The following is a 24,294-nucleotide window of genomic DNA, read 5'->3' as shown; positions in this document are numbered from 1 at the left end:
AAGATGGAGGGCACAAGGAGAAGGGGACGACAGAGGACGAGATGGTTGGATGGTGTTCTCGAACTACCAGCATGAGTTTGACCAAACTGCAGGAGGCAGGGGAAGACAGGAGTGCCTGGCGTGGTCCATGGGGTCACGAAGAGTGGGACATGACTAAATGACTAAACAACAACAACAAGGCAGCCTCTAATTTCAAAATTAAAGTACCGAATGGATGGAAATACCGCAACAAGAAGCGTGCTGCAAAACATCAGCGTCATACAATTCTCCTCTTCGGAGCTCCTGCATGGTTGATTAGCAAGTGAATCCCCCCAACCAAAAAAATAAAATAAAAGTTCAGCGTCCCTCGACTGGGCGGAGGCAGCCCCAGGTCACCGCGGCTGCGATACCAGCCTGCGCCACAAGGGGTCGGGGCCGAGACTGGTGTTTGCTTTAACTGCAGAGGGAGGGATAGAGTGGAAGAGGAAACATCTCTCAAAATTAAAAGAAAAGTCGGGGTGGGGGAGATTTTCCTGTGTCTATGCTTTTATTTCGTACGAGGAAAAAGCAGGAATGCTGGAATTCTGCGCAGGCAAAAGCTGTGCGTTGGGGAAAGGAAAAAATGCCAATGATCCCTGCACCCAGGAAGTTTCTGGCTTTTAAAAGTTTCTTTAATAGCGTTGTTTAAACTCCTGCGCCCAACCAGCACAGAAGGGCGTCCTTGGCGTCGCTTGCAGCCTTATAAAGGAAGCTGCGTCTCCATCCTCTCCATCGGCTGCTCCCGGCACCGCGAAGCCTCTGTTCCTTCTCCCGGCCCCCTCCTCCCCAGCCCGGACATCATTTCATCTATATAAGGCAGAATCCTCGCTTGCCGTCCTCTTCCCTCCGTCCCCAGCCCCGCGTCCCCCGGCTGGGCTGCTGCCACCCGCACAGCTCGGCATTCTTTCGCCTTGTATGGCCAAATCCTTTGGGGTGGGAGGGAACCGTTTGGGGAAAGTCTCGGCTCCATTGGCCGCCTCGTCCGCCCGATCCCGCTCTTTCCAGACCAGGGCGATTGAAAACAACACAGCTAGAAGTCGCATCTTCTCTGCGGGGGGAAGCGCTTTTCTCTGCCGGCTTGGGACAAGTTTCTGTGTGACAGGTAAGCGCCCTTCCTTAGATTCCCCTTTGTTCCGTGAGGACGGGGCTGGTGGGTGCTCAAGACCAGGGTAGGGGCGAAAATGCGGGATAACTTGCTGCATATGACCCAGCCGCTCATTAATCCGAAGTAACTAGTCCCTGTTGTCTTTGCTGCGGCAAAAGTAACTAGTCCCTGTTGTTTTTCGCTGTAAGAAACTAGCTGGCCTCTCCTGGAAATTTACTGCCTACTGGTTTCAAGACGCATGAGGTGTATTAGAAATACTGACTCTAGGAAAAGAAGGTTTCTGGTTATTTATTTCAGCCTTCCCCAAGCTGGTGCCCCCCTGGAGATGTTTTGAACTACAACTCCCAGCAGCCCTTTTGCCGTACTTCCATGGGAGCTGTGGCCCAATGCATCAGCAGTGCTCCAGACTTAGGAAGTTTGATTTCCTTATTGTTCAAGGCAGCATACAGAGTCCTCCCCCTCCATTACACCACTGCAACAATCCAGTCAGTTAGGTTAAGCTGGAAAAGAGAGAGGAGACGGGAGGAGAAACTGGTCCCGAGCCACACAGTGAGCATCATGGCTGAGCGGGGATTTGATCTTGAGTTTCCACAGCGCAGGTTCAACACTTTAACCACTGCACCTCACTGTCTGAGGACGAGATGCTTGGACAGTGTTCTTGAAGCTACCAGCCTGAGTTTGACCAAACTGCAGGAGGCAGTGGAAGACAGGAGTGCCTGGCATGCTCTGGTCCATGGGGTCACGAAGAGTCGGACATGACTAAATGACTAAACAACAACAACCTCACTGTCTCTTAGTGGTGGGGTGGGATCCACTTTTGCCACTCCTTAAGCACCTTGCCTTGAGCATAGCAGCGTTGTCCTCCAATGCAGAGCCCTCCTGATGTTTCGGACTACAATTCTTTCAACTCCAAACAACTAGAAGTCTGGGAAGGCGGTTGAAGTTTACCCAAGAAGTGCCCAAGCTGTGAGATGTGATGTGACCATCTCTTGATTTTTTGAAAGGTTCCCCTAACTTCCAGCATACCACCCACCCTGGGCAGGAGAGCAGGGCAATGTCTTGTAGTCCATCTGTTCACCATCTCAATACAAGAAATCCGGAGTTAGAGCATACCCAAAACATAGCTCCCCATCCTCTGCAAGCGACAGCCCCCCCGTACCCCAACAAGGAAAAGTGTGTTTCAGAGAAAGAAATGCCAACTGTGAGGGTCAAGCTCACTGGGGTTGCACAGCGACCCATTTGCTCGTCTCCAGAATCTGTCATCCGGCCTAGCAGCAGGAAGCCTCACAGGTCAGTGACAGAGCAATTGCTTGGCCTGCAGAAGGTTGCAGGTTCAGTTCCTGGCAGCTGCAGTGCAGGGCTGGGAATACCAGTCAGTGTAGCTCTGCTGCAAGTCAGCAGTCAGTACAGTGGTACCTCAGGTTACATACGCTTCAGGTTACAGACGCTTCAGGTTACAGACTCAACTAACCCAGAAATAGTACTTCGGGTTAAGAACTTTGCTTCAGGATGAGAACAGAAATCATGCTCCGGCAGCGTGGCAGCAGCAGGAGGCCCCATTAGCTAAAGTGGTGCTTCAGGTTAAAACCAGTTTCAGGTTAAGAACAGACCTCCAGAACGAATTAAGTTCTTAACCCGAGGTACCACTGTACTGAGTTTCATGGACCAGTGGTCTGGCTTCCTTTGTTCTAGCGATCAGCATAGTCAGTGTTTCACGTTGAACTGATATACCTGACATTAAACAAATAATCTTCTAGCGGAGGGCACCCTTAAAAGCATCCTCAGGTACACCCCTGGAAGACCTCATCACTAGTCCTCCCCTAAGTGTAGAATCTTAGCTGGCTGTGAGGGGTGTCTGCTTACTCATGCACTCTGCACATGCTCAGAAGGGCCCTTTTTATTACTACTTTGCATGTTCAAAAGTCGAGAGAAACACTGAAAAGCAGTTCCAGGGCTGATCCCCGGAAGCAACTGAGCTCTGTTGACAGTGATCTGTGCAGTCCACCCAGCTGGCTTTGTGGGTCTGGAGCAGACATGAAATGGCTCTCTTCTGGCCTCTACCCCATCCTCCCATTGCAGGCCAAACAAAAAGCAAGGAAAGACATTGATCTGAAGAATTATGAGACACCACTGCCATACTATGAGGTTTTCTCTGTCCATCATCAGAGGGGAAGGGCCATAGTTCAGCGGCAGAACATCTGCTCTGCATGCACAAGGTTCCAGGTTCAATCCCTGGCATCTCCAGGTAGGGGTGGGAGAGACTCCTGCCTTGCTGGGGGTTGGGCTTGATGACCCTTGGGGTCTCTTCCAACTCTACGATTCTATGACTCCTTGTCTGAAACCCTGCAGGCTTGCTGCGAGTCAGTATTGAGCTAGATGGACCAATGGTATGTCTCAGAATAAGGCACTTCCTATCTGGGCAGGTAGGGACGCGGGTGGCGCTGTGGGTTAAACCACAGAGCCTAGGATTTGCTGATCAGAAGGTTGGCAGTTTGAATCCCCAAGACGGGGTGAGCTCCCGTTCCTCGGTCCCAGCTCCTGCCCACCTAGCAGTTCGAAAGCACATCAAAGTGCAAGTAGATAAATAGGTACCGCTCCAGCGGGAATGTAAACAGTGTTTCCATGCGCTGCTCTGGTTCGCCAGAAGCGGCTTAGTCATGCTGGCCACATGACCCGGAAGCTGTACACCGGCTCCCTCGGCCAATAAAGCAAGATGAGCACCGCAACCCCAGAGTCAGTCACGACTGGACCTAATGGTCTGGGGTCCTTTATCTGGGCAGGTAGCAGGGAAGGGTGCATTTACTGAATGAATGCTTACAGCAAACATGGGATGTTACCAATAATAATAATAATAGCCTGGTGTGCAATGGGATATCCAGGGGGTGGGGATGAAGTGTCCTAACTCCACAGAAGTAGGTTTTTAAACAATTTCCAGTTAAACTTTTTATTGCACTAGCCATAGGCCATAGCATCATTCAGAAGGAGAAAGGAAAAAAACACCAATAACAATAAAAATAATCGGGCACAGACATACAATAAAACCACGGTCACGACTACTAAAATTATTTGTTGCATTAAATAGAATAGAATAGCAGAAGATTCTCAGGTAAGATGTGCCAAATTAAATATCTGAATCCCCTTTGCAGTTGATCACTATTTTGTCTAGTTCCTTCCTTCTGATCTTCTTAGTTGCCAGCGCATAGAGTACTACTTTATAAGTAACAAAGTTACTTATAAGTGTCGCTCAGCAGCCATTTCACCCTTTCCACCCTATTCAGATGTGTTCCATTCGTAAACAAGGGTTTTATAAATCGGTCTCTTGGGTCTATATATAACGGGCGCTGCAATAAAGAATGGCACAGGTCCTCGACACAGGGTTGTCCACACAGGCAGAGTCTCTCTTCGTAATGTACTTTGCTGTACAGTGTATATCTAGTGTGGTGAAAAGCATGTCTGATGGAGGTTCAAATCTCTAGGACACAGGAGGGCAGCTCACAGCCCACAGGCTATATGCAGCCCATGCAGACCTCTCTGCTGCCCACCACAAGTTCACTATCCCTCCCCTGTCACCCCCAAAACAGGAATGTGGGAAACTGCCTTTTGCTGAGTGACACCATTGGTTGATTCAGCCCAGTGTTGTGTACACCGGCCACAGGTCTCTGGGATTTCAGACAGGGCTCTCTCGCAGCCTGGAGATGCTGGAGATTGAAGCTGGGACTGCCTGCATGAAGAAAATCTGCTCTGCCATAGAGTGAAGTGTACAGATGGGTCAAGGGAAGGGAAGGGAAAGGAAAGGAAGAGAAGAGAGTGGCCGTAGCAGCTGAATGGCCAATTCAGTGCCATTTTGAGTTTGCAACCTCACATGGTGCTCTTCACCTGCTGGTGTGGGTATACCAAAATCCTGCTGCAAAATAATATTCTTTTACCTTAATTCAGCTCACAGTGGATTTATTTTTGTCTCAGCTGCAAAAGGAACAGGTCAAATTCCTAACATCCCAGGCCTATGACTTCAGTCCAACAAAGGCAGAGCAAAACAGTGGCTTGCAACACCACTGCAAAATCAGCATCTAACCTGGGGGGGAAGCCCAGTACACTGATACCGCCAGGGCCATGCAAGTTCTTTTGGGTGCCAGCACAGGACATTTTACTCCCTGAAGCCAAGTCCTAATGGGGCCACCTGCCCTGCTGCAGTCACTATTCTTTTTTTTAAAGAATAAAGCATTGGTGCACTATTCAGGCACCAAATCCTGCCTTCATCTATCCCTCCTCCACCTCAGCTATTGTCTGTAAATTCACCCTACTGCATGCCAAGGCTGGTCCATGTCTTCTCGATGGGTAAAAGCAAATGAGCACTCTCAGTAGTGTAGGAAGGGGGGTGCAGTGGGTGCGTACCGCCCCCGGTGTCATCACTGAGGGGGATGACAAAATGACAAAAATATGTGTTTTTGAAAAAATAACTCCTGCGCCCACCACACACCCCTTCCTACACCACAGCAGGAACACTCTCCCTTCGAGTGATTTCCAGAAACCAGAAGTATTGCTGTCTCCAACTTTGAAGGCAGAGCCGAGCCTTTATGGCTAGTAGCCTTCGACAGCCCTCTCCTCCATGAATCTGCCTAATCCAGAGGCATAGCTAGGTGAGGTGGGGGCCACTGGGCGTCACACTGCAGGGCCTGCCTCGGGCCTGAGCCACACGTCTCTCCTGATTGGGGAGGCAGCGGGTGGACTGCCTGCAAGCTGCACACTGCTTTTTCAAGCAAAGCGGGGCTTGCGTCTGCCCACCGCCTCAGCCGCCCTACAGCTGAGGGGGAGGCTGCGGAGAGGCTCCACACAGTGCGCCCTGCCCTGGCTCACTCCGCCCCAGTGGGCAGTTTGTGCTGCCCCCGGCTGCAGGGCACGCACGCCGCTCCAGGCACCCGAGCAGCTAGCTATGCCACTGCTCTCATGCAGCCAGTTTTTTTAAATCAGGGAGATGTATCATTTATATTCTACATTTGACAGAAGAAAATACTTGTCCTGTAGCCAAGAACAGGTCATTTAGAATAGGTCAAGCTGAGTTGAGATACCTGCTTATATGGAGTATTGATGAAAGGTCTTATTTTATTTTTTGAAAACGTCTTACTTTATTTTGAACGTTATGCACACAAAGTATTGAGAGCTAGTGGAGACCTGATTAGAATCTCATCTTTAGCACAAACTCGTTTTGATCCAAGGATAGATAGGGGAACATGCAGGCCTCTGGATATGGTTGGACAATAGCTCCCATTGGCCCCAGCCTGCTGGTTGGGATCTGTGTCACCTGCGACTCAGTAGGAAATATCCAGGGATGCTGGAGAGCTGGAGACAAATCAAGGTAGTGATACAAAAACAAAATGTGTTTCTGGGTGCTTCCCAGACAGAAGCTTAATACAGTACAGTGGTACCTCGGGTTACATACGCTTCAGGTTACAGACTCCGCCAACCCAGAAATAGTACCTTGGGTTAAGAACTTTGCTTCAGGATGAGAACAGAAATCGTGCTCCGGCGGCGTGGCAGCAGCAGGAGGCCCCATTAGCCAAAGTGGTGCTTCAGGTTAAGAACAGTTTCAGGTTAAGAACGGACCTCCCGAACGAATTAAGTACTTAACCCAAGGTACCACTGTACTGTAAAAGAACCATTCAGACGTTGCAAACTGGTTGTTGGCAACTTAAATGGATTTTTCCTGGAATGGGTGAAATCCAGATTAAAAGTGTGAGGGAAGAATATGGGGTGGCATTTTGATGCTGCAATTATTTTTTTAAAAATTCCATGCCTGAGGGGGACCACCAATCCCACAACTGACACCCAATCTGGTTGCACCCTGAGTTCCCTCTGTTACTGATGGGAGAAAGATGTCTGCGCGCGATCCCAGATGCACTCTGAACAGCTGCCCCCACGGCACCTGTTTGTGCCTATGGAACCTCTGCCGGAGTGTGTTTCTGAAGGAGGAACCTGCTTCTCAAGAGGGACTGCAGTAAGGCAGGTCCCCCAAACACAGCCCCTAAGGAATGCAGGAAGGGTTCGCATCGCTTATTGGCTCTTGGCTTCTGCTCCCTGCAAGTTCCTCTGTGATACGGCTAATGGAAAGGAGGCAGCTGGTGACAAATGTAATGTTGGGTAAAGTCCCACTCCAGGCAGGAGGACAAAAAGGCTTTTATCCTCTTTGTAGTGGGAGGTGTATCGAAGCCTTGAACTAATCATCTTGCCCCCCTTGTCTTCCTGGGGCTGGCAGAAAAGAGCTCCTCTCCTAGCCTGCACTAACAAGCTAGCCTTTGAGCTCGGCAATCATTGTCTGGGGGCAGGGCTGCTCTCCCTCTCTCCCTTCATCTACCCTTCTCAGGATTGCTAAACAACAACTCACTCACTCCCAGCGTAACTGCTGGGCATGCTCTTATCACCTACTTAAATGCCTGCTGTTGTTGTTTTATAAAAAAAATTAATTCGCTGGAGTTAGAGAAGAACAAGGAGCTGGGCATTTTTAGTCCTTGAATGTGTGTACCTCTTTAGCAGGTACACACACACACACACACACACACACACACACAGAGAGAGAGAGAGAGTGTGTGTTTCCCATCAAGGACTGCATTAGAAAGGAGCATCAGGCCTGTACTAAGACTCTGACCACGCATCGCTTTCCACCAGGAAGGGATTTACACACACACACACACACACCCCCTAAGCTTCTCTGGCAGCATGGAACTGGACATAAGCAGACTGTTAAGTCGTGGGTTGACATAGCAGCCGGCACAGCGATTTCTTCAAGTAGCTCTTTATTATGGTAAGCTGGAATAGAACTGACGCGAACAGCTCAGCCGGCCTGTATTTATAGGAGCCGGCTGTCAACATTGTAACCACAACAGCCCAGAGTTCCCGCCTAAAATAACTGCCGCGGACCTGAGTGAAAACTATCTACAGACCTGAGTGAAAACTATATACAGTATCCCCCTGTTGGCCCAGGGTGAAACTACACTACATAACACCCCTCCCCACCGAGATAAGGCGTTAGTTAAAATCGTAATGGTTTCCTTATATACAGCACTACGCGTAATGGTTCAATTAAGCACAAAAGCATATCGGTTACATTTCCCATACTTAGACCAACAGTGATACCTGTCCAACTACATAGTCCTTTAAATAAGTTGGGCGCTTGGAAACTCTGCCAGACCGCCGGGGACTGGTAGCCAAGTCCGGAGGGCCACACAGTTCTCGCTGAGGCTGTGGTGCGACCCTAGGTGGCGTTGGAACCAACTCCCCTGGATCCGCTGCTGTGGGTGGAGCCTCCGCAAGTGGAGTGGTCTGAGTCTGTTCTGAAACGGCTTGGTTCGGCTCCACGCTGGCAGTTTGCGAGGGAGGTGTAGGTGGGGCCTCGCCATCTGTACGTGTCTCTTCTGGAGCCGCAAGCGCAGTTGGGGGCACCTCGGTAGTGTCCAAGTCCCCAACCCTGCGCCTAAGCTGGTCTATGTGCCGTCGCCACAAGCGTCCGTCTTCGAGTGCCACCTGGTACGAGCGAGGTCCAGTGACTCCCACTACTGTGGCTGGCACCCAAGGGATGTCCCCCACATAGTTCCGGGCAAAGACCTGGTTTCCTGGGACAAATGACCGTGGTGCGTTGGCACAGCCTGGGGGTTCAGCCACAGCAAAGTCTGGGTGTAGCCGGTCGAGCGGTGACCTGAGGCGGCGGCCCATAAGCAGTTCAGCAGGACTCCTCCCTGTGGCCGCATGAGGAGTGATGTGTTGCACGAACAAGTATTCGGCGACCCGCTCATGCCAGTCTCCCCGGTCCAGGCGCGCCAGTGCCTCTTTTGTCGAGCGCACCATTCTTTCCGCTTGCCCGTTGCTGGATGGATGAAAGGGTGCCGTTAGGGCATGGCGGATGCCCAGTCCCAAAAGATACCGCTCAAACGTGCCTGACGTGAACTGTGGTCCGTTGTCAGAGACAAGGACATCAGGACACCCATGCGTTGCAAACAGGCCTCGCAGCACCCGGATGACAGCTTCGGTAGTGGTGGAGGGCATCAGGGCGACCTCCAGCCATTTGGAATAGGCGTCTACCACTACCATAAAGGTCCGGCCGTGAAAGGGGCCAGCCAGATCGATGTGCACCCTCGACCAGGGTGTCTTTGGCGTCTCCCAGGTGTGTCCCTTAGCTGCCGGTGGTGCAGGCCTCGACTCCTGGCACGCTTGACAGGCGGACACCCAGGCAGTGATGGCATCATCCATATTAGGCCACCAGACGTAACACCGAGCCAACGCCTTCATTTTGACAATTCCCGGGTGGCCAACGTGCAGAGCCTCCAGGACGCGCTGACAGAGTCCCTGGGGAATCACGACGCGGTCTCCCCACAGCAGGCAGCCGCGATGAGCTGAGAGTTCATGTTGTCTGGTTGCGAAGGGCTGGAACTCCGATGCAAAAGGCCCTTGTGGCCACCCCCTCCACACCCAGTTGAGCACCCGGCTGATGGTGCGATCCTGGGCAGATGCGGAGGCCACAGTGGCAGCCGATACAGGCGCTGCCGGAAGATCCTCAATCAGAAGGAGCGATGAAGCTGGAGCCGGGTCTTCCACAAATGCTGGAAGAGGGCAACGGCTGAGGGCGTCGGCATGGCCCATCGATTTCCCCGGGCGATGGATGAGCCGGTAGTGGTAGGCAGCCAGGAAAACAGTCCATCGCAGCATGCGTGGTGAGAGGACCGGTGGAGTTGGACGATCACCGGCGAGGAGGCCCAGGAGTGGCTTGTGGTCAGTGATGAGGTCAAAAGTCCTGCCATAGAGGTATTCATGGAACCTCTTCACTCCAGCCACAAGTGCCAATGCCTCCTTGTCGAGCTGGCTGTAATTCCGTTCCGTCGGAGATAGTGTCCTGGAAAAGTAGGCGAGCGGTGCTTCTCTTCCATCTGGAAAACGGTGACTAAGGACAGCACCGATGCCAAAAGGTGAGGCGTCGCAGGCAAGGACCAGCGGCCTGGATTCACTGTACTGTACCAGCACACTGTCTGAAGAAAGGAGAGCCTTGACCGCGTTGAAGGCCGCCGTCTCCCGATGACCCCAGGCCCAAGGTGTCTTAGTGCTAAGGAGTCGGTGAAGAGGCTCAGCCACTGTAGCTTTGTGGGGCAGGAACATGTTATAAAAGTTCAGCAGCCCCAGGAATGCCTGCAACTCCGTTTTGTTCTTTGGGGTGGGGGCCTGCTGGATAGCGCGGATCTTGGATGTGGTTGGATGAAGACCGGAGGCATCGATAAGATAGCCCAGGAACTCTACCTGTGGAACGGCGATCTGGCACTTCTCCCTCTTTACCTTGAGCCCGGCCTCCTGGAACCTGGTCAGCACGGCACGGAGGCGCTCGAACAGCTGCTGGTGTGAGTCTGCAGACACCATGACGTCATCAAAATATGGTACCACGCCCGGAAGCCCTTGCAGGAGACGCTCCATAAGGCTTTGGAAGATGCCAGGAGCCACACTCACCCCGAACTGCAACCGGCGGCAACGGAATGCCCCCCGGTGGGTGACGATCGTCTGGGCTTCAGCAGTGGCATCATCGACTGGCAGTTGTTGATAGGCTTGGGCAAGGTCCAGCTTAGCGAAGACCTTACCCTCACCCAGGGAATGCAGCAGGTGTTGGACAACAGGAACCGGATAAGCGTGCTGCTGAAGTGCCTTGTTGATCGTGCACTTGTAGTCAGCGCAGATTCTCACCGACCCATCTGGCTTGACAGGCGTGACGATGGGGGTTTCCCACTTTGCGTGGTCAACCGGCTCCAAAACTCCTTGGGCGATCAGTTTGTCCAGTTGTTCGTCCACCTTAGCCTTGAGAGCAAAGGGAACCCGGCGTGGCTTTAGCTTGATGGGGGCGACTTGTGGATCAAGGCTAAAGGAGATGGGCGTACCAGTATATTGGCCCAAGGTGCCGTCAAAAACCTCGGCAAAGTCTTTGACCAGACCCTCAGTCTCTGCGTTAGAGATGCAGTTGATGCCGGTGACTTCCAGGCCGAGGGCATCAAACCAGTCTAGCCCTAGGAGGCTTGGCCGCTGACCTTCGACCACCACCAACCGGAGCAGGCCCGAAAAATCATTGAAGGCGATCCGGAACCGGCCAACGCCTACCACGGGAATGTCGTTTCCCTGGTAGTCTCTCAGGTGTACGCGGTGAGAGTCGAGTTGCCCTTTGGACACTCTGGGTACCAGTCTTTTGATGGTGCTCCATGACACGATGGACAGGGCAGACCCGGTGTCGATCTCCATGTCACATGGAGCTCCTTCAATGAGCACCGTGACGTTCAGCTTGCGTCGCGTAGGCGAGTCGGTTTGGCCAATCGTGGTTCCAGACGGGCAGCGGCAGTTGGTGAGAGCGAAACAACTTTCCTTGGCAGACTGGAGTGAAGACTTGGACTTGCGAGTTGATGAAGGGGGGTGTCAGACGGAGCCGATCGGCAGACCTTAGCGATGTGGCCCCTTCTGGAACACTTCCTACAGATGGCGTCTCTGAATCGACACTTGGCACGGGAATGGTTGCCACCGCAGCCAGCACATTCCGGTTGGCCCTTGGACTTCTGTTGGAACTTCCTGCGCTCCCGCTTTGTCTGGTGCACGTCATCGTCTTCACTGGAGGATGCCTCCTCACTGCTGGCCTCTTCATGATGCACCGGAACTGGCTCCCTAGCAAGACGCGGGCTGCTGGACTTGCGGATCTCCTGGGCGGAGCGTTCAGCAGCTTCTGAGGCCACAGCCTCCTCAATGGCTTTCTGTAGCGTGAGGTCTGGCTTGGCTAGGAGGCGCCGTTGCAGATGGATGTCCCGGACCCCGCAGACGATTCGATCCATCAGGGCATCGTCTAAGTCTCGGAACTCACAGTGCATTGCAGCCTGTCGCAGGGCGGTGGTGTAGTTGTTGATTGACTCCCCCTCTGCCTGGTTCCAGTGGTAGAACGCATGGCGGGCAGCAATCTTGGACGGCTTTGGTGCGTAGTGGTTGCGGAGCTTCTCTTGGATCGTGTCCCATGGTGTTGCCTGGACTGCTTCAGGCGCAACCAACGCTCGGGCCGTCTCAAACACCTCAGGCCCACAGAGGCTGAGGAATAGGCCCCGCTTCCGATCCTTTGATACTGCTGTCAGCTCGTTGGCTTGGAGGTAGCAGTCGAACCGAGCGAGGTAGGAGTCCCATGATTCAGAGGCTGGCGCAAACGGCGGTAGAGGCACAAGTGAAGCCATGATTCCGATGCCGGCGTGAAGGGCGATGGATGGAACACAGTGCTCTAGTCAGAACAGTCAGCTCTGAACTGGTTCTGCCCAGTGATTTCGCTCAGTGATTTCGCTCTGTGATTCAGCTCAGTTCAGAGGCTGGCCGCATCTGGCTGTGCTCTGATGTCCATCAATCCCACCTTCGTCGCCAGTGTTAAGTCGTGGGTTGACATAGCAGCCGGCACAGCGATTTCTTCAAGTAGCTCTTTATTATGGTAAGCTGGAATAGAACTGACGCGAACAGCTCAGCCGGCCTGTATTTATAGGAGCCGGCTGTCAACATTGTAACCACAACAGCCCAGAGTTCCCGCCTAAAATAACTGCCGCGGACCTGAGTGAAAACTATCTACAGACCTGAGTGAAAACTATATACAGTATCCCCCTGTTGGCCCAGGGTGAAACTACACTACATAACACAGACCTGAATTTAGTTTGCCATGGCAGTTTCTGGAGAGGGAAGGAAATTGTTGTGTCATGTCTTCCAGACACTGACTTCCAGACACTAAGTTTGAGAGCAGGGCTGGCCCTACCATTAGGCAGAGTGAGGCAGCTGCCTCAGCCAGCAAATGCTTGGGGAAGGAGGCAGTAGTCTCCTGGCTGTTTCTCCTGAACCCCCTGGCCGAAACCCCCTGGCCTGCACCCACTGCCCTTAACTGGCTTCCTGCCAGTACTTATATAAGATGCTGGTCCAGTCTGCATGTGGACTGGGGGTGCCATCTTGCCCTTCAAGCAGCAAAATGAACCAGTCCTTCTTGAGAATTATAGAATTGCAGAGTTGGAAGGGATCACGAGGATTATCTAGTCCAACCCCCTGCAATTCAGGAATCGTTTGCCCAATGTGGGACGTGAACCCACAACCCTGGGATTAAGAGGCTCATGCTCTACCAGTTGAGCTATCTCAGGACTGGATTAAGCTAGTCCAAGCCCTGAGTGGAGAAAGGCTGCAGCTAGTGGCAGAGCACATCCTTTGCACACAGAAGGTTCAATCCCTGTAGCTTCAGCTAAGGTTAGGAATGTTACCTGCCTGAAACCATGGATAGCCATTGCAAGTCAGTGTGGACAATACTGAGTTAAATGTTGCCAGTGGTCTGCCTTGGTAAGTGGTCTACCTATGTTCCTGTGAGGTCTAAAGTGTGTGTGTGTGTAAAACATGGGCATACATACATATATACAATACAGATATAGATATTTTAAAATTCCTGCCCGTTCTTCTTCTGATGAACTGGGAGGGAGCCTCTAATCCTTATTAACAAGCTCTAGCTGTAGAAAAGAGCACAGATCCACATGCCACACTCTGCCTGGCTAGACAGAGCGGGTGGGGAATGGAATGCTAAGAATCTGCTGGGAACAGATAATTTCCTGCTTATTCCGGAATAAGCCCAGTGCCTGCATCTTACTTGCAAGCCTGTCCTTATGAAAAGAGAATCAAAGAAAGACAATTTAGCTAAGGGTTGGTCCTTTAGAGGCAAGAATCTCTTGGTGGAAATTGCCCCAAGTTTCTGAAGGTATTGCTTCTGTCTCCCTAAGAAATCAGACACCAGGAGTGTAATGCTCTACATATCTGCTTAGAAGTAAGTCCCACTGAGTTCAATGGGATTTATAATCCCAGGTAAAGGTGTATACTAGGACTGGAACCTAAATGAGTAGCAGGTAGCATTGCCATTTCTCTCTCCCTTGTCTGCCTCCCCCCCCAAAAAAAATATGGGTTTGTGTATCTTTAACAGCTGATTATCAGGCAGATATTGAACAGCAAAGGCTTTCACTATCCCCTATAGCTGCATATGTTGAATTTCCTGGGTGACTCTCAGGCATTAGGCTAGATGGGAACAATGTATATGCATGCACAAGGTAGCTCTCCCCACTCTAGCAATGGCCAGTTCTGGTGCAGTGAGCCGTCTGAAGAATGGGAAGTGGTCTTCCTCACAGGTTTGTTACAAGACACAGTTTACGCTGGTGATTGCAATGGGCCACCGTTTGTGTGCAGGCATGCTTTTTCTGTTGCTTTCAAATGCAGTGGTGCCCCGCAAGACGAATGCCTCGCAAGACGGAAAACTCGCTAGACGAAAGAGTTTTCCGTTTTGGAGGTGCTTCGCAAAACGAATTTCCTATGGGCTTGCTTCGCAAGACGACAATGTCTTGCGAGTTCCTGCTGGTTTTTTCCCTCCCCCCCTTTTTCTAAGCTGCTTATCAGCTGATCCGATCAGCAGATAAGCCGCTAAAAGCCGCTAATAGCGCTAATCCGCTAATCCTTCAATGGGCTTGCTTCGCAAGACGAAAAAACTGCTAGAACGGATTCTTTTCGTCTTGCGAGGCACCACTGTGTCTCAAATGTGTCATCATGATGCAAACCTCCCCATCCCACCAAAGGCAGCCCTGTTTAGGGAAGTTTTTTTTGTTTGATGCTGTGTTGTGTTTTTAATATTTGTTTGGGAGCCGCCCAGAGTGGCTGGGGAAACCCAGCCAGATGGGCGGGGTATAAATAAATAAATTATTATTATTATTATTATTATTATTATTATTATTATTATTATTATTGCAGAAGCTCAGAGATGGATTCCCAGCTTGCCTTGGATGGTATCCGCAATACAAATATTTGAAAAGTTTACTAAAACTCTTCAAGACGCCATTTAAAGATGTTTGTTTTAGCCAGGAGGTTCAGAATGCAGCATTTGCTGAAGGGGGAGGGGGAAGTATTGTGGCATCAGATCTTAAATCCTTCAGATAACATCTCCAAAATGTGAAATGATTAAACATTAGGGCAACCAGATGGAAAGGAGGAAAGGGCTTTTATCATCAATACAGAAGGAGTGGTGTATTGGAACAGGGATGAAGCACCACCACTTATTACACAGCCAGGACAATGGTGGCATCTCTTGGGGCTAAACTGCCTTAGTCCAGTATATCTGAAGGGGCGTCTCCACCCCCATCGTTCTACCCGGACACTGAGGTCCAGTGTCGAGGGCCTTCTGGCGGTTCCCTCGCTGCACAAAGCCAAGTTACAGGGAACCAGGCAGAGGGCCTTTTCGGTAGTGGCGCCCTCCCTGTGGAACACCCTCCCACCAGATGTCAAAGAGAAAAACAACTACCAGACTTTTAGAAGACATCTGAAGGCAGCCTTGTTTAGGGAAGCTTTTAATGTTTAATAGATTATTGTATTTTAATATTCTGTTGGAAGCCGCCCAGAGTGGCTGGGGAGGCCCAGCCAGATGGGTGGAGTATAAAGAATAAATTATTCTTATTCTTATTCTTATTCTTATTATCCTCTGCATGCCAAGAAATTAGAGTGTTTTTCCCCCAGAGAGAAACCCACCAGAAAAGTCAAGCAGAGGAAGAGACAGGTGCCATTAATACGCATGGCTAAGGTTTCGATGGGCACTTTGGGGATAATGTTATTGAGTGCACACAATAAATAACTGGATGTACAAATGGACCCACTGACAATTCTTCATGGATTTTTTTTAAGATGCAAGACCAGAACATCAGAATTTAGTCAGGGGTTTGTTAACTGCTGCTAAAATATGAATTGCTGCTAAACGTGTGCTCCAATAATTCCAATGAAGTGAAAATGGTTTATTAAAATAATGAAATTAATGTTTAAAGGAAAGTAGGCACAAAAGTGAGTGATTTGAGAATTGGCAATCTACCTTATTTAGTACATGAAACATGTTAGAATTATTCAGAATGTGTTAGAATTATTGAAAGCCTTTTCACTGCTATCAAAAGTAATTATCTGATTACTTACTTAAAAGATAGAAATGATATAATATTTCTAAAATGAGGTAATAGTATTTTAAAGAACATATTATCTATATTTGTGCTATATAATAGTGAAGATACAAATTTAATGTAGGATGATCTGGTAGTAAATTAGCGAACATTCAACCATAATTTGTATTATGTCATCCATCGTCTGTAAACTTTGTATATTTAAAAAGGCTAGAAGAAGAAGTATTATAAGCAAACAGTCTGTTTTGTTTTTCCTAGTCCCCCTCCAAAAACTCCAGCAAGATGTCGAGCAAACGGGCCAAGGCGAAGACTACCAAGAAGCGCCCTCAGCGTGCGACTTCCAATGTCTTCGCCATGTTTGACCAGTCGCAGATCCAGGAGTTCAAGGAGGCTTTCAATATGATTGACCAAAACCGTGACGGATTCATAGACAAGGAAGATCTGCATGACATGCTGGCATCTCTCGGTAACAAAGCAGCATTGAGTCAAATGCAATTTCATTGTGAGCTGGCGTGGCTCTGGGGCTATGAGTGTGAGCTGTGAACCAGAAAGCCCTCCCTTTCATAGAATCATAGAGTTGGAAGAGACCACAAGGGCCATCGAGTCCAACCCCCTGCCAATCTCACCTCGGTCAAGAACTTAGTAGATAGTCTTAAGGCAGGGATGGGGACCCTCTGTCTCTCCAGAGGTCGCTGCACTACAGCTCCCATGATTCCCAACCATTGACCAGGCTGGTTAAATAGTTAGTTAGTTTGCTTGTTTTATTAAGCCTACATTTAAATTGAATTGAATTGGGGGAAGTGGTTTTACTGTTGCTGTTGCTAAAACAACCGGGTGTCAGAAACCTTTGCCAAGCTACTGCAAAGCAGCCAGACATCTACCAAAGATCTTCATCTGCCTTCTGGCCATCTCAGCTCAAAGCAACTAGAGATGCTGGGTCCTCATCTTGTAATGATGGTGCCAATACCTTTACATTAGCAATGAGGATCCCGTGGCTCCTTCTTTAATCACATGTTGCCCTACAGGCACCTTAGACCCATTCTTGCTCTCTGGATCACAGTAGAAGAAGGTCCATTGGGGTGAGTCAGGCACTTTCCTACCAACTCCATTCTACCCCCAGATAGCCTGCACTTGCTTGCCTTCTTACTTTCATCCATTCCAGGCACTGCCTGTCATTTTACGTGCTCTTGTGGAACATAACACAGAGACGGATTTAGCGCAGCGCAACCAGTTCTACTCCACTGGGCGCTGAGCCTAGGAGGAGCCAACAGGGCGTCATGACTATGACTGAAATATACTCGGAGTCGAGTGTGGATTTCATGCTCTTTATTAAGCTCATAGTAGCGAGGAATGAAAGTTCCCCCACAATATCTGCTTTATATACATTATTTACACAATGGGCCACATGTGATTGGCTAATTCCAGGATTCTCCTGTAGGTCAATCAGGTTGCGGATTCACTTCCACCTGGAGCTGGATTGGGTGGCTCCGGCGGACCAATCATACTGCTGCATTGTTCTAGGACCAATCAGACTGCTGCATTCTGAATCCTATTGTTCTAGGACCAATCAGACTGCTGCATTTTGGATCCTATTGTTCTAGGACCAATCAGACTGCTGCATTTTGGATACTATTCAACTCAGTACATAACACTGACATAGTGAAATGAGCAGAATGGAAGGTGAGAGACGGGGGCACGCACCAAATTTGGGGCTCGCACAGGGTGTAGCTGAAATTCGAAAGACCAAAGTCTGCCCCTGATTAACAGGGCAGAGGATGGGGACAAAACTAGAAGTACTTGGCTCTGTTGGTTATTGGCTGTGGCTCCACCTACTGCCTTTCACCAATGGCCAGCACTGATAGACAATCCCTCTGGGAATTGCTTCACCACCTCCTCCATTGTGTGTGGGAGAGAGGGAGAGTAAGAGAGAGAGAAGGAGCCATGGCTGTTACGCAGTGAATCAGGAGGTAGGGTGGGAGTTTTGCAGCAGAGGCAGATTTAGGGCAGCGTGACCGGTTCACCCACACTGGGCACTGGGCTGAGGGGGGCGCTGCAGGGCATTGCAACTGTGATGTAATGCACACACAGAAAGGAAGGTGAGAGGTTGGGGGGGGCACCAAATTTTGGCCTCACACAGGGTGCTGCTGAAATTTGAAAGATCAAAGAACACCCCTGCTTGCAATAAGCCATGGAATATGAGGGAATGTTGGATTATTCAGCATCGACAAAAGAAAGTTCTTCGCACATAGTTAAACTATGAAATCTGATCCCACAAGAAGCAGTGATCCAGTGATTGAAACAACATGGGATGGGAGAACTTGGTGTTCATTTTAACAAGCCGAAAGAAGTCTGATGGCCAGGCCTAGCTTCTTATTCCCAGAAACTCCCCCTGCCCCAGAAACCCAGGTCAGTTGCTAAATCAGGCAGGGCAGGGCTGATCTCAAATGTCACTCGGAAGCCTGAAGCCCTTGACCAACTCTGCAAAGCGAAAACTTGCTCAAATGGCCAAGGGTGAGAGATGATGGGAGCTGCAGCCTAGCAACATTTGGGGAACCACAGGACCCTCATCCCTCTTGCTCAAGGCTTCAGACAGTTCTGGGTAACTGGTGGACTTCGTGTTTTGCAAAATAGGGGTCAGCCATTGCTTCTTCGTCCCAGAATCCTAGGTACAACTTGAGGCCACCAGCATTTAGCAGACACTAATCCAATCCAATCCAATCCATATTCAAATTAAGGTTGTAAGCACACCATCCATTTAAAGCACATTTAAAATATATGACTTTTCCTCAAAGAATCACGGGAACAATAGTTTGCTAAGGCTGCTGGAAACTGTTGCCGTATGAGGCTTAAACTGTCTTTTTGTGGGATGGGGATGTGCTTTAAATGTATAGTATGTACACAGCCTGAGTCTAGTTGCGATCTTATGGGTGCCATGTTGTTTATTCATTTTGTTTTCCTCTTTAACCCCTGCTTTGCATAACCCAGCCTGTGAAAGAATTAGGAAGAAGTCAAAATGATGGTCACTATTTTGTGACTTTCTGGTTGGTCCTAAAGAAGGGATTGTCCAAATTGTGGATTTTGGGACAAACAAGAACAGATTCAGCTTCTGGCAGACGGGCTTGTAGTCACCCCAGGCAGACTCAGTCTCAGTGTGGTGACAGTTGTGGGATGAAAGGGTCCTCTATGAATATCCAGATCACAAAGGCCAGCCCAGCCTGCATTCTGGACACTCACTGAACCATTGTCAAGCTCATTTCAAGGCCAGTAAATTCATCCTGAGTAGAGAGGTTGTGGAGACTATAAATCAAGGAAATGAAATGGTTGAGAGAACACCTGAATGCATGGAGAGGAATCAGGAAGTAGTCGTTTTTAAAAGCATTGTATTTGTACAGATGACCACTAGAGGGCACTTAGGTAGATAAAAGTACATCTTGGTTTAATGTAGAGACTGATGAGCAATTCAGGAGTACTAAGTCATCCTGACTTGGCAGTATTTCCCTCCTCCCAGGGTATTTTTCCCTTTTCAGACAGCCGTTCCTGATTTGCTACCTTGCATTTTGACTCATCATGCTTGTCTCCTAACTAAGCCATAACCCCAGGACCTGGTTTTATAGGCCATTTCCAGGGAAGCTCCTAGGAAACTTGTCTTCTTTGTGAGCAAAGGGCCCTTTCACCTTTGAGGATAAGGTCACAGGGGCGTTTTATTGCCCTGGTTTAGTTAGGCTACTAAGAAATGTTTATATTCAGGTTTCTGTTACGAATCCCTTGCAGAGAAGGAGCAAACTTCACACTGCTAGGATATAGCCAAGGCAACTGACCTGGACTGAGCATACTGTTAACACTTTTGGTCACTTCCCATCGTTAGGATTCCTTCTATCATCCACATCTTGTAAATGAGTACAAACTGAGGTTGCAATCCTATGCCCACTTACCTAACAGCAAGTCCCATTGAACTCAGTGGAACATACTTTTGAATAGACATGACTAGGATAGACTGGAAAGAGAAGCTGCTGAATTGCAACTCATTACCAAACTTAAAACCATGGAGAGACCTGGTCTGAACAAAGACATTGGATTCTTATCTCATTATACATGACTAAGCCATTTCTCACCTTCTCACCCCTTGCCTTTTCCTGTAAGACCTATTACAGTCGTTAAGAGTCGTCAACAGGCTCATCTCAGCTATCTGCCAATCTCCCATTCCCACCACCCTTCTGAGTAATACCCCTCCCCACCTTCTCACTATATAGAAGGGTCTGGCAACTTCTGTTTCAGTGTATCTGAAGAAGTGTGCATGCACACGAAAGCTCATACCAAGAACTAACTTAGTTGGTCTTTAAGGTGCTACTGAAAGGAATTTTTTTATTTTGACTAGGATTGCACTGTTAGGGCAGGGATGAGGAACTCCAGATTTTGTTGGACTGCAACTCCTATCATCCCTGACCCCTGGGCCTGAGGGAAATAGCAGTCCAACAACATCTGGGTGGCAAGTGGTTCCCCATCCCTGGTGTAAAGACAAATGCTTACCAAAAAGCATTGTTGTGCTACAGCCAGAACGAGAATGAATCTTGAAGAGACAAGTGCAAGGATGGAGGATTCCAATATATTTACATTCTCCTCCTCCTCGTTGTTGTTGTTGCTGCTGCTGCTTTGCTAGGTGAATCCAGTTCCAATCCCTCAATTTTTCTCTTCTCCGGTCACAGACAGAGAAGGCATCTTGTGGGGCTCAAGCAGTGAGCTTGAATTGCTCTGCTGGGCCAGGGCCTTTCAAACGTGGACTAATCTCTCATCTGACTTGTACCTTTCAGGGAAGAATCCTACGGATGAGTACCTGGAAGGCATGATGAGTGAGGCACCTGGGCCCATCAACTTCACCATGTTCCTCACCATGTTTGGAGAGAAGCTGAATGGAACTGATCCGGAAGACGTCATCCGCAATGCTTTTGCTTGCTTTGATGAGGAAGCCACAGGTATGTTCCATGCAGACCACCTCTCCATTGCAAACTGGATATTCTAAGATAGGTTGTGGCAGTAGTTAGAGCCAAACAAACATGCTGCTGTGTGTCAGCAGAAATCTTCACACATATCTGAGGCCAAGGAAGGATACAGCTGGCTTTCCCTTCTTTCATTCTGCCCACTTGCCTCCTCCACAATCAGTTCAGACTCTAAGCTCCCGGAGGCTGAGATCTGTGCCTTTGGATTGTACTACTCGGTGAAGCACTATGTACACTGTTGTTGCCAGCAAAATAACAATAGTGATTCAGTCCTTAGTAAGTGAGGAGGTATGCTTATTGGAAGGGAGACTGTCATGAGATAGAAGCTTACTGACCTCCCTTTGCTTGGAAATGAATAAAATAAAATAAACCCTAAATATTAGGCAGGAAATAGCTATGGCCTGGTGTGGATTATTTTATTTCAAATAAAATTTGTGTGCCCAGTGGGATATAGGCCCACAAACCCTTGAGAAACACTCAGTAGCAGCCAAAGCCAAAACATTATTTATCTTAGAGGGCCACCTCAGAAGTGACCTTCCACTAATCTCACATTTGGTTCTCCACCCCTACCCAATCGTCTCCGCCATTCATACAGGTTTCATTCATGAAGACCACCTGCGGGAACTGCTCACCACCATGGGTGACCGGTTCACAGACGAAGAAGTGGATGAGATGTATCGAGAGGCCCCCATTGACAAGAAAGGCAACTTCAACTATGTGGAGTTCACCCGTATCCTGAAGCATGGAGCCAAAGACAAAGATGATTAAAACTAAGAGATTCCGATATGCAGTTGCCCCTGTTTAAGTCCCATTCCCCTTACTCTTCCTCAAAGATTCCCTGCTGCCATGGTCAAGTGTCAGAGTGGGCTAACCCTGAAATATTTCAACAGAATTAGCCCTACTTCTAAATAAAGAATAAGATTTTTGCATGTACACCCGCGCACCCCCACACTCCAGTGTTGATCCTTTATGAAGCGACTTCTCAATTTGGAGGTCTCACTGAGTAAGGTACTTGTGAAATTTGTCTTTTCAAAGGAGTCTAATTGGAAACATTTTTGAAGAGGAAGGTAGAAGGGACTCTGAAGATGCAGCTACCTGTCTGGCCATGTTCAGCACATCTGTTTGGGGGGGGAACCCACCCAACACTGGATCTAATATAAGTTAAGGAGGCCTGATTAAATTGCCCTTTGAGTCTTTACCTAGAAAACTGATGCTTCTATTATTACCACTATTTATCATTTATACAGCACTTTAAACTTGCAGAGTGACTTCCCATCTACCACCACAACTCTGTGGTGTAAGACACTGTTATTCCCAGCTCAGGCAGACATGAACCCAGAGCCGCACACAGTACCTACAGAGGTGAGACTTGAACCCAGCTCTTCCAGATTCTAAATTGAACTTTATTATGCTAGACCATATCAGCCTTCCTCGCTGGCTATGTTGCACCCATTCAAAACCCACTGGGAATCAATCCAGCCTTGGGGTTGTTGTCTATCCTGATTTAGATGGCTTGGTCCGTTTTGCCCTTGTGATACTTTGTGCACAACTAACACCTTTTCATTTGAAGATTGGCAGAGCACATTCCACACACCCCACACCTGTGGAACAGAGATTCACTTGACTTTCCCTTTGTTTTCCATTTCATCCCAAATTTGCGTTGCCTATTGGGTTGTGGCACTGGTTAAAATTAAAATGACTGCTTCACCAAGTCATCCTCTCTTTGGTCTCAAATCCAGCATTTTGTGATTTCTTGCCAACTACCTGAAAAAGTTGAGCAGGAAGAGCAGAGCACAAAAATTAAAAGCTCACCTATCCACTCTACATCTACCTTGATTTTGGAAGAACTTGCTATCGTTAGTCCCTTCCTTTATGAAAAAGTATAATTTTTTGAATATAGCAGAAGACCATCTATAACCCATCCTGGCTAACTTCCCAGTCCATAAAATAAGGATGTAGCCTGTACAGTTGTTTGTTGACAATCAGACCAAAGATTTTGAAACTGAAGGGGGGAAAGGAAATTGCCTATAAAGAGTATAATACGAATATGTTCTGGCTCATTATTTGGTTTTCTTCTCTATTGGATGTGTTTGAAAACAGATGTATTAATTATATACACTTATTATATCTAAAGAATGGAACAAGAACTTCTTTTAGCCTTTCATGCAGCCTTCAATTTACATGCCTGAACTGAATATAGCCTAAAACGAGAAGCCAATATTATTGAGTGGTTGTGCACAAATTTGCATGATCAACTAACTCAAGGAAACTCAGACTATGCAAACACTCACACCTACTAATTTGCTGAAATTAGTAGGACTAAAACCTCAAACCTATATATGCATATTCAGGAGGCAATCACATTTGAATTCAATAGTGCTCAGGTAAGTGTGCACAGAACTGCAGGCCACAGTGAACCACCAAACACTTAAACACCATTGGCTTTGATGGTACACCCAGCTTTCTTTAATCATGGTCAATGTCTTTAGGATCAGGAGGTAAGTCTAACATTTTCTGTGAAAAGCAGAAAGCCATCTACAACAGTTAGGTCAATAACTAAACTTTTAAACATATTTTGCATTAGAGCAAAGGTCGAAGGGCCTCATGGCGCTCTCAGCTCTGCCTATTGATTGGCTCTCGTTGGAGCTAGAATATTGGCAAAAAAAGCTTGTTAACCCAGTCCTCCTTATTGTGAATGCCAGCAGAGGCTTACGCACCCACTAGGCATTCATAACAGAAAAGGATTATGGAATTCCTGCTAGCAGCGTGAACTGCAGCAAAGGTTCTATCTGTTACATCCTTGAACCCACCTCCTTATGCAATGTACCTTGACTCTTACAGGGGTGAGAGTAAGTGACTGGTATAATAAGGGGAGAATCCTTAGGACAGGGGATTTCAAGGAGGGTGGGCAGGTGGGACTCTCGGGCTGCTAGTTGCCTATCCCTGGTTCCCCAATTCCCCCTTTTATGTTCTGTCACCTCGCAACTCAATAGCATGTTAAGCATACAGACGTTCTTCTCTCCATCTTCTTACTCCAGCGTCCAGTGTATTTTACCGCACTAACTACAACGGTCGCCTCTAACCCTGCCCACATATATTAGAGATGACAATATATGTAGAATCATAGAATTGTAGACTTAGAAGGCATCTAGTCCAAACCCCTGCAATGCAGGAATATGTAGTTTGTCCCATACGAGGA

General features: G+C 48.6%; 2 protein-coding genes across 2 annotated transcripts in view; one reads left to right on the top strand and one right to left on the bottom strand.

Moving 5' to 3' along the window:
• Positions 1–24,294, bottom strand: part of LOC310709079 (tigger transposable element-derived protein 1-like) — an 877,074-nt gene that overhangs the window by 142,819 nt on the left and 709,961 nt on the right. The window lies entirely within an intron of this gene.
• On the top strand, positions 401–23,141 carry MYL9 (myosin light chain 9). The gene is made up of 4 exons (XM_083508307.1): positions 401–1,120; positions 16,360–16,567; positions 20,910–21,071; positions 21,691–23,141. Exons 2-4 carry the CDS (start codon positions 16,384–16,386, stop codon positions 21,861–21,863), a joined length of 519 nt encoding a protein of 172 aa, XP_083364433.1. The 5' UTR covers positions 401–1,120; positions 16,360–16,383; the 3' UTR covers positions 21,864–23,141.

The sequence above is a fragment of the Podarcis liolepis genome (genome assembly GCF_965112155.1).
Source record: "Podarcis liolepis genome assembly, chromosome: 6".
NCBI classification, from domain to species: Eukaryota; Metazoa; Chordata; class Lepidosauria; order Squamata; family Lacertidae; genus Podarcis; species Podarcis liolepis.
The sequence above is the reverse complement of the archived record's forward strand: the minus strand, read 5'-3'. Positions and strand labels throughout refer to the sequence as shown.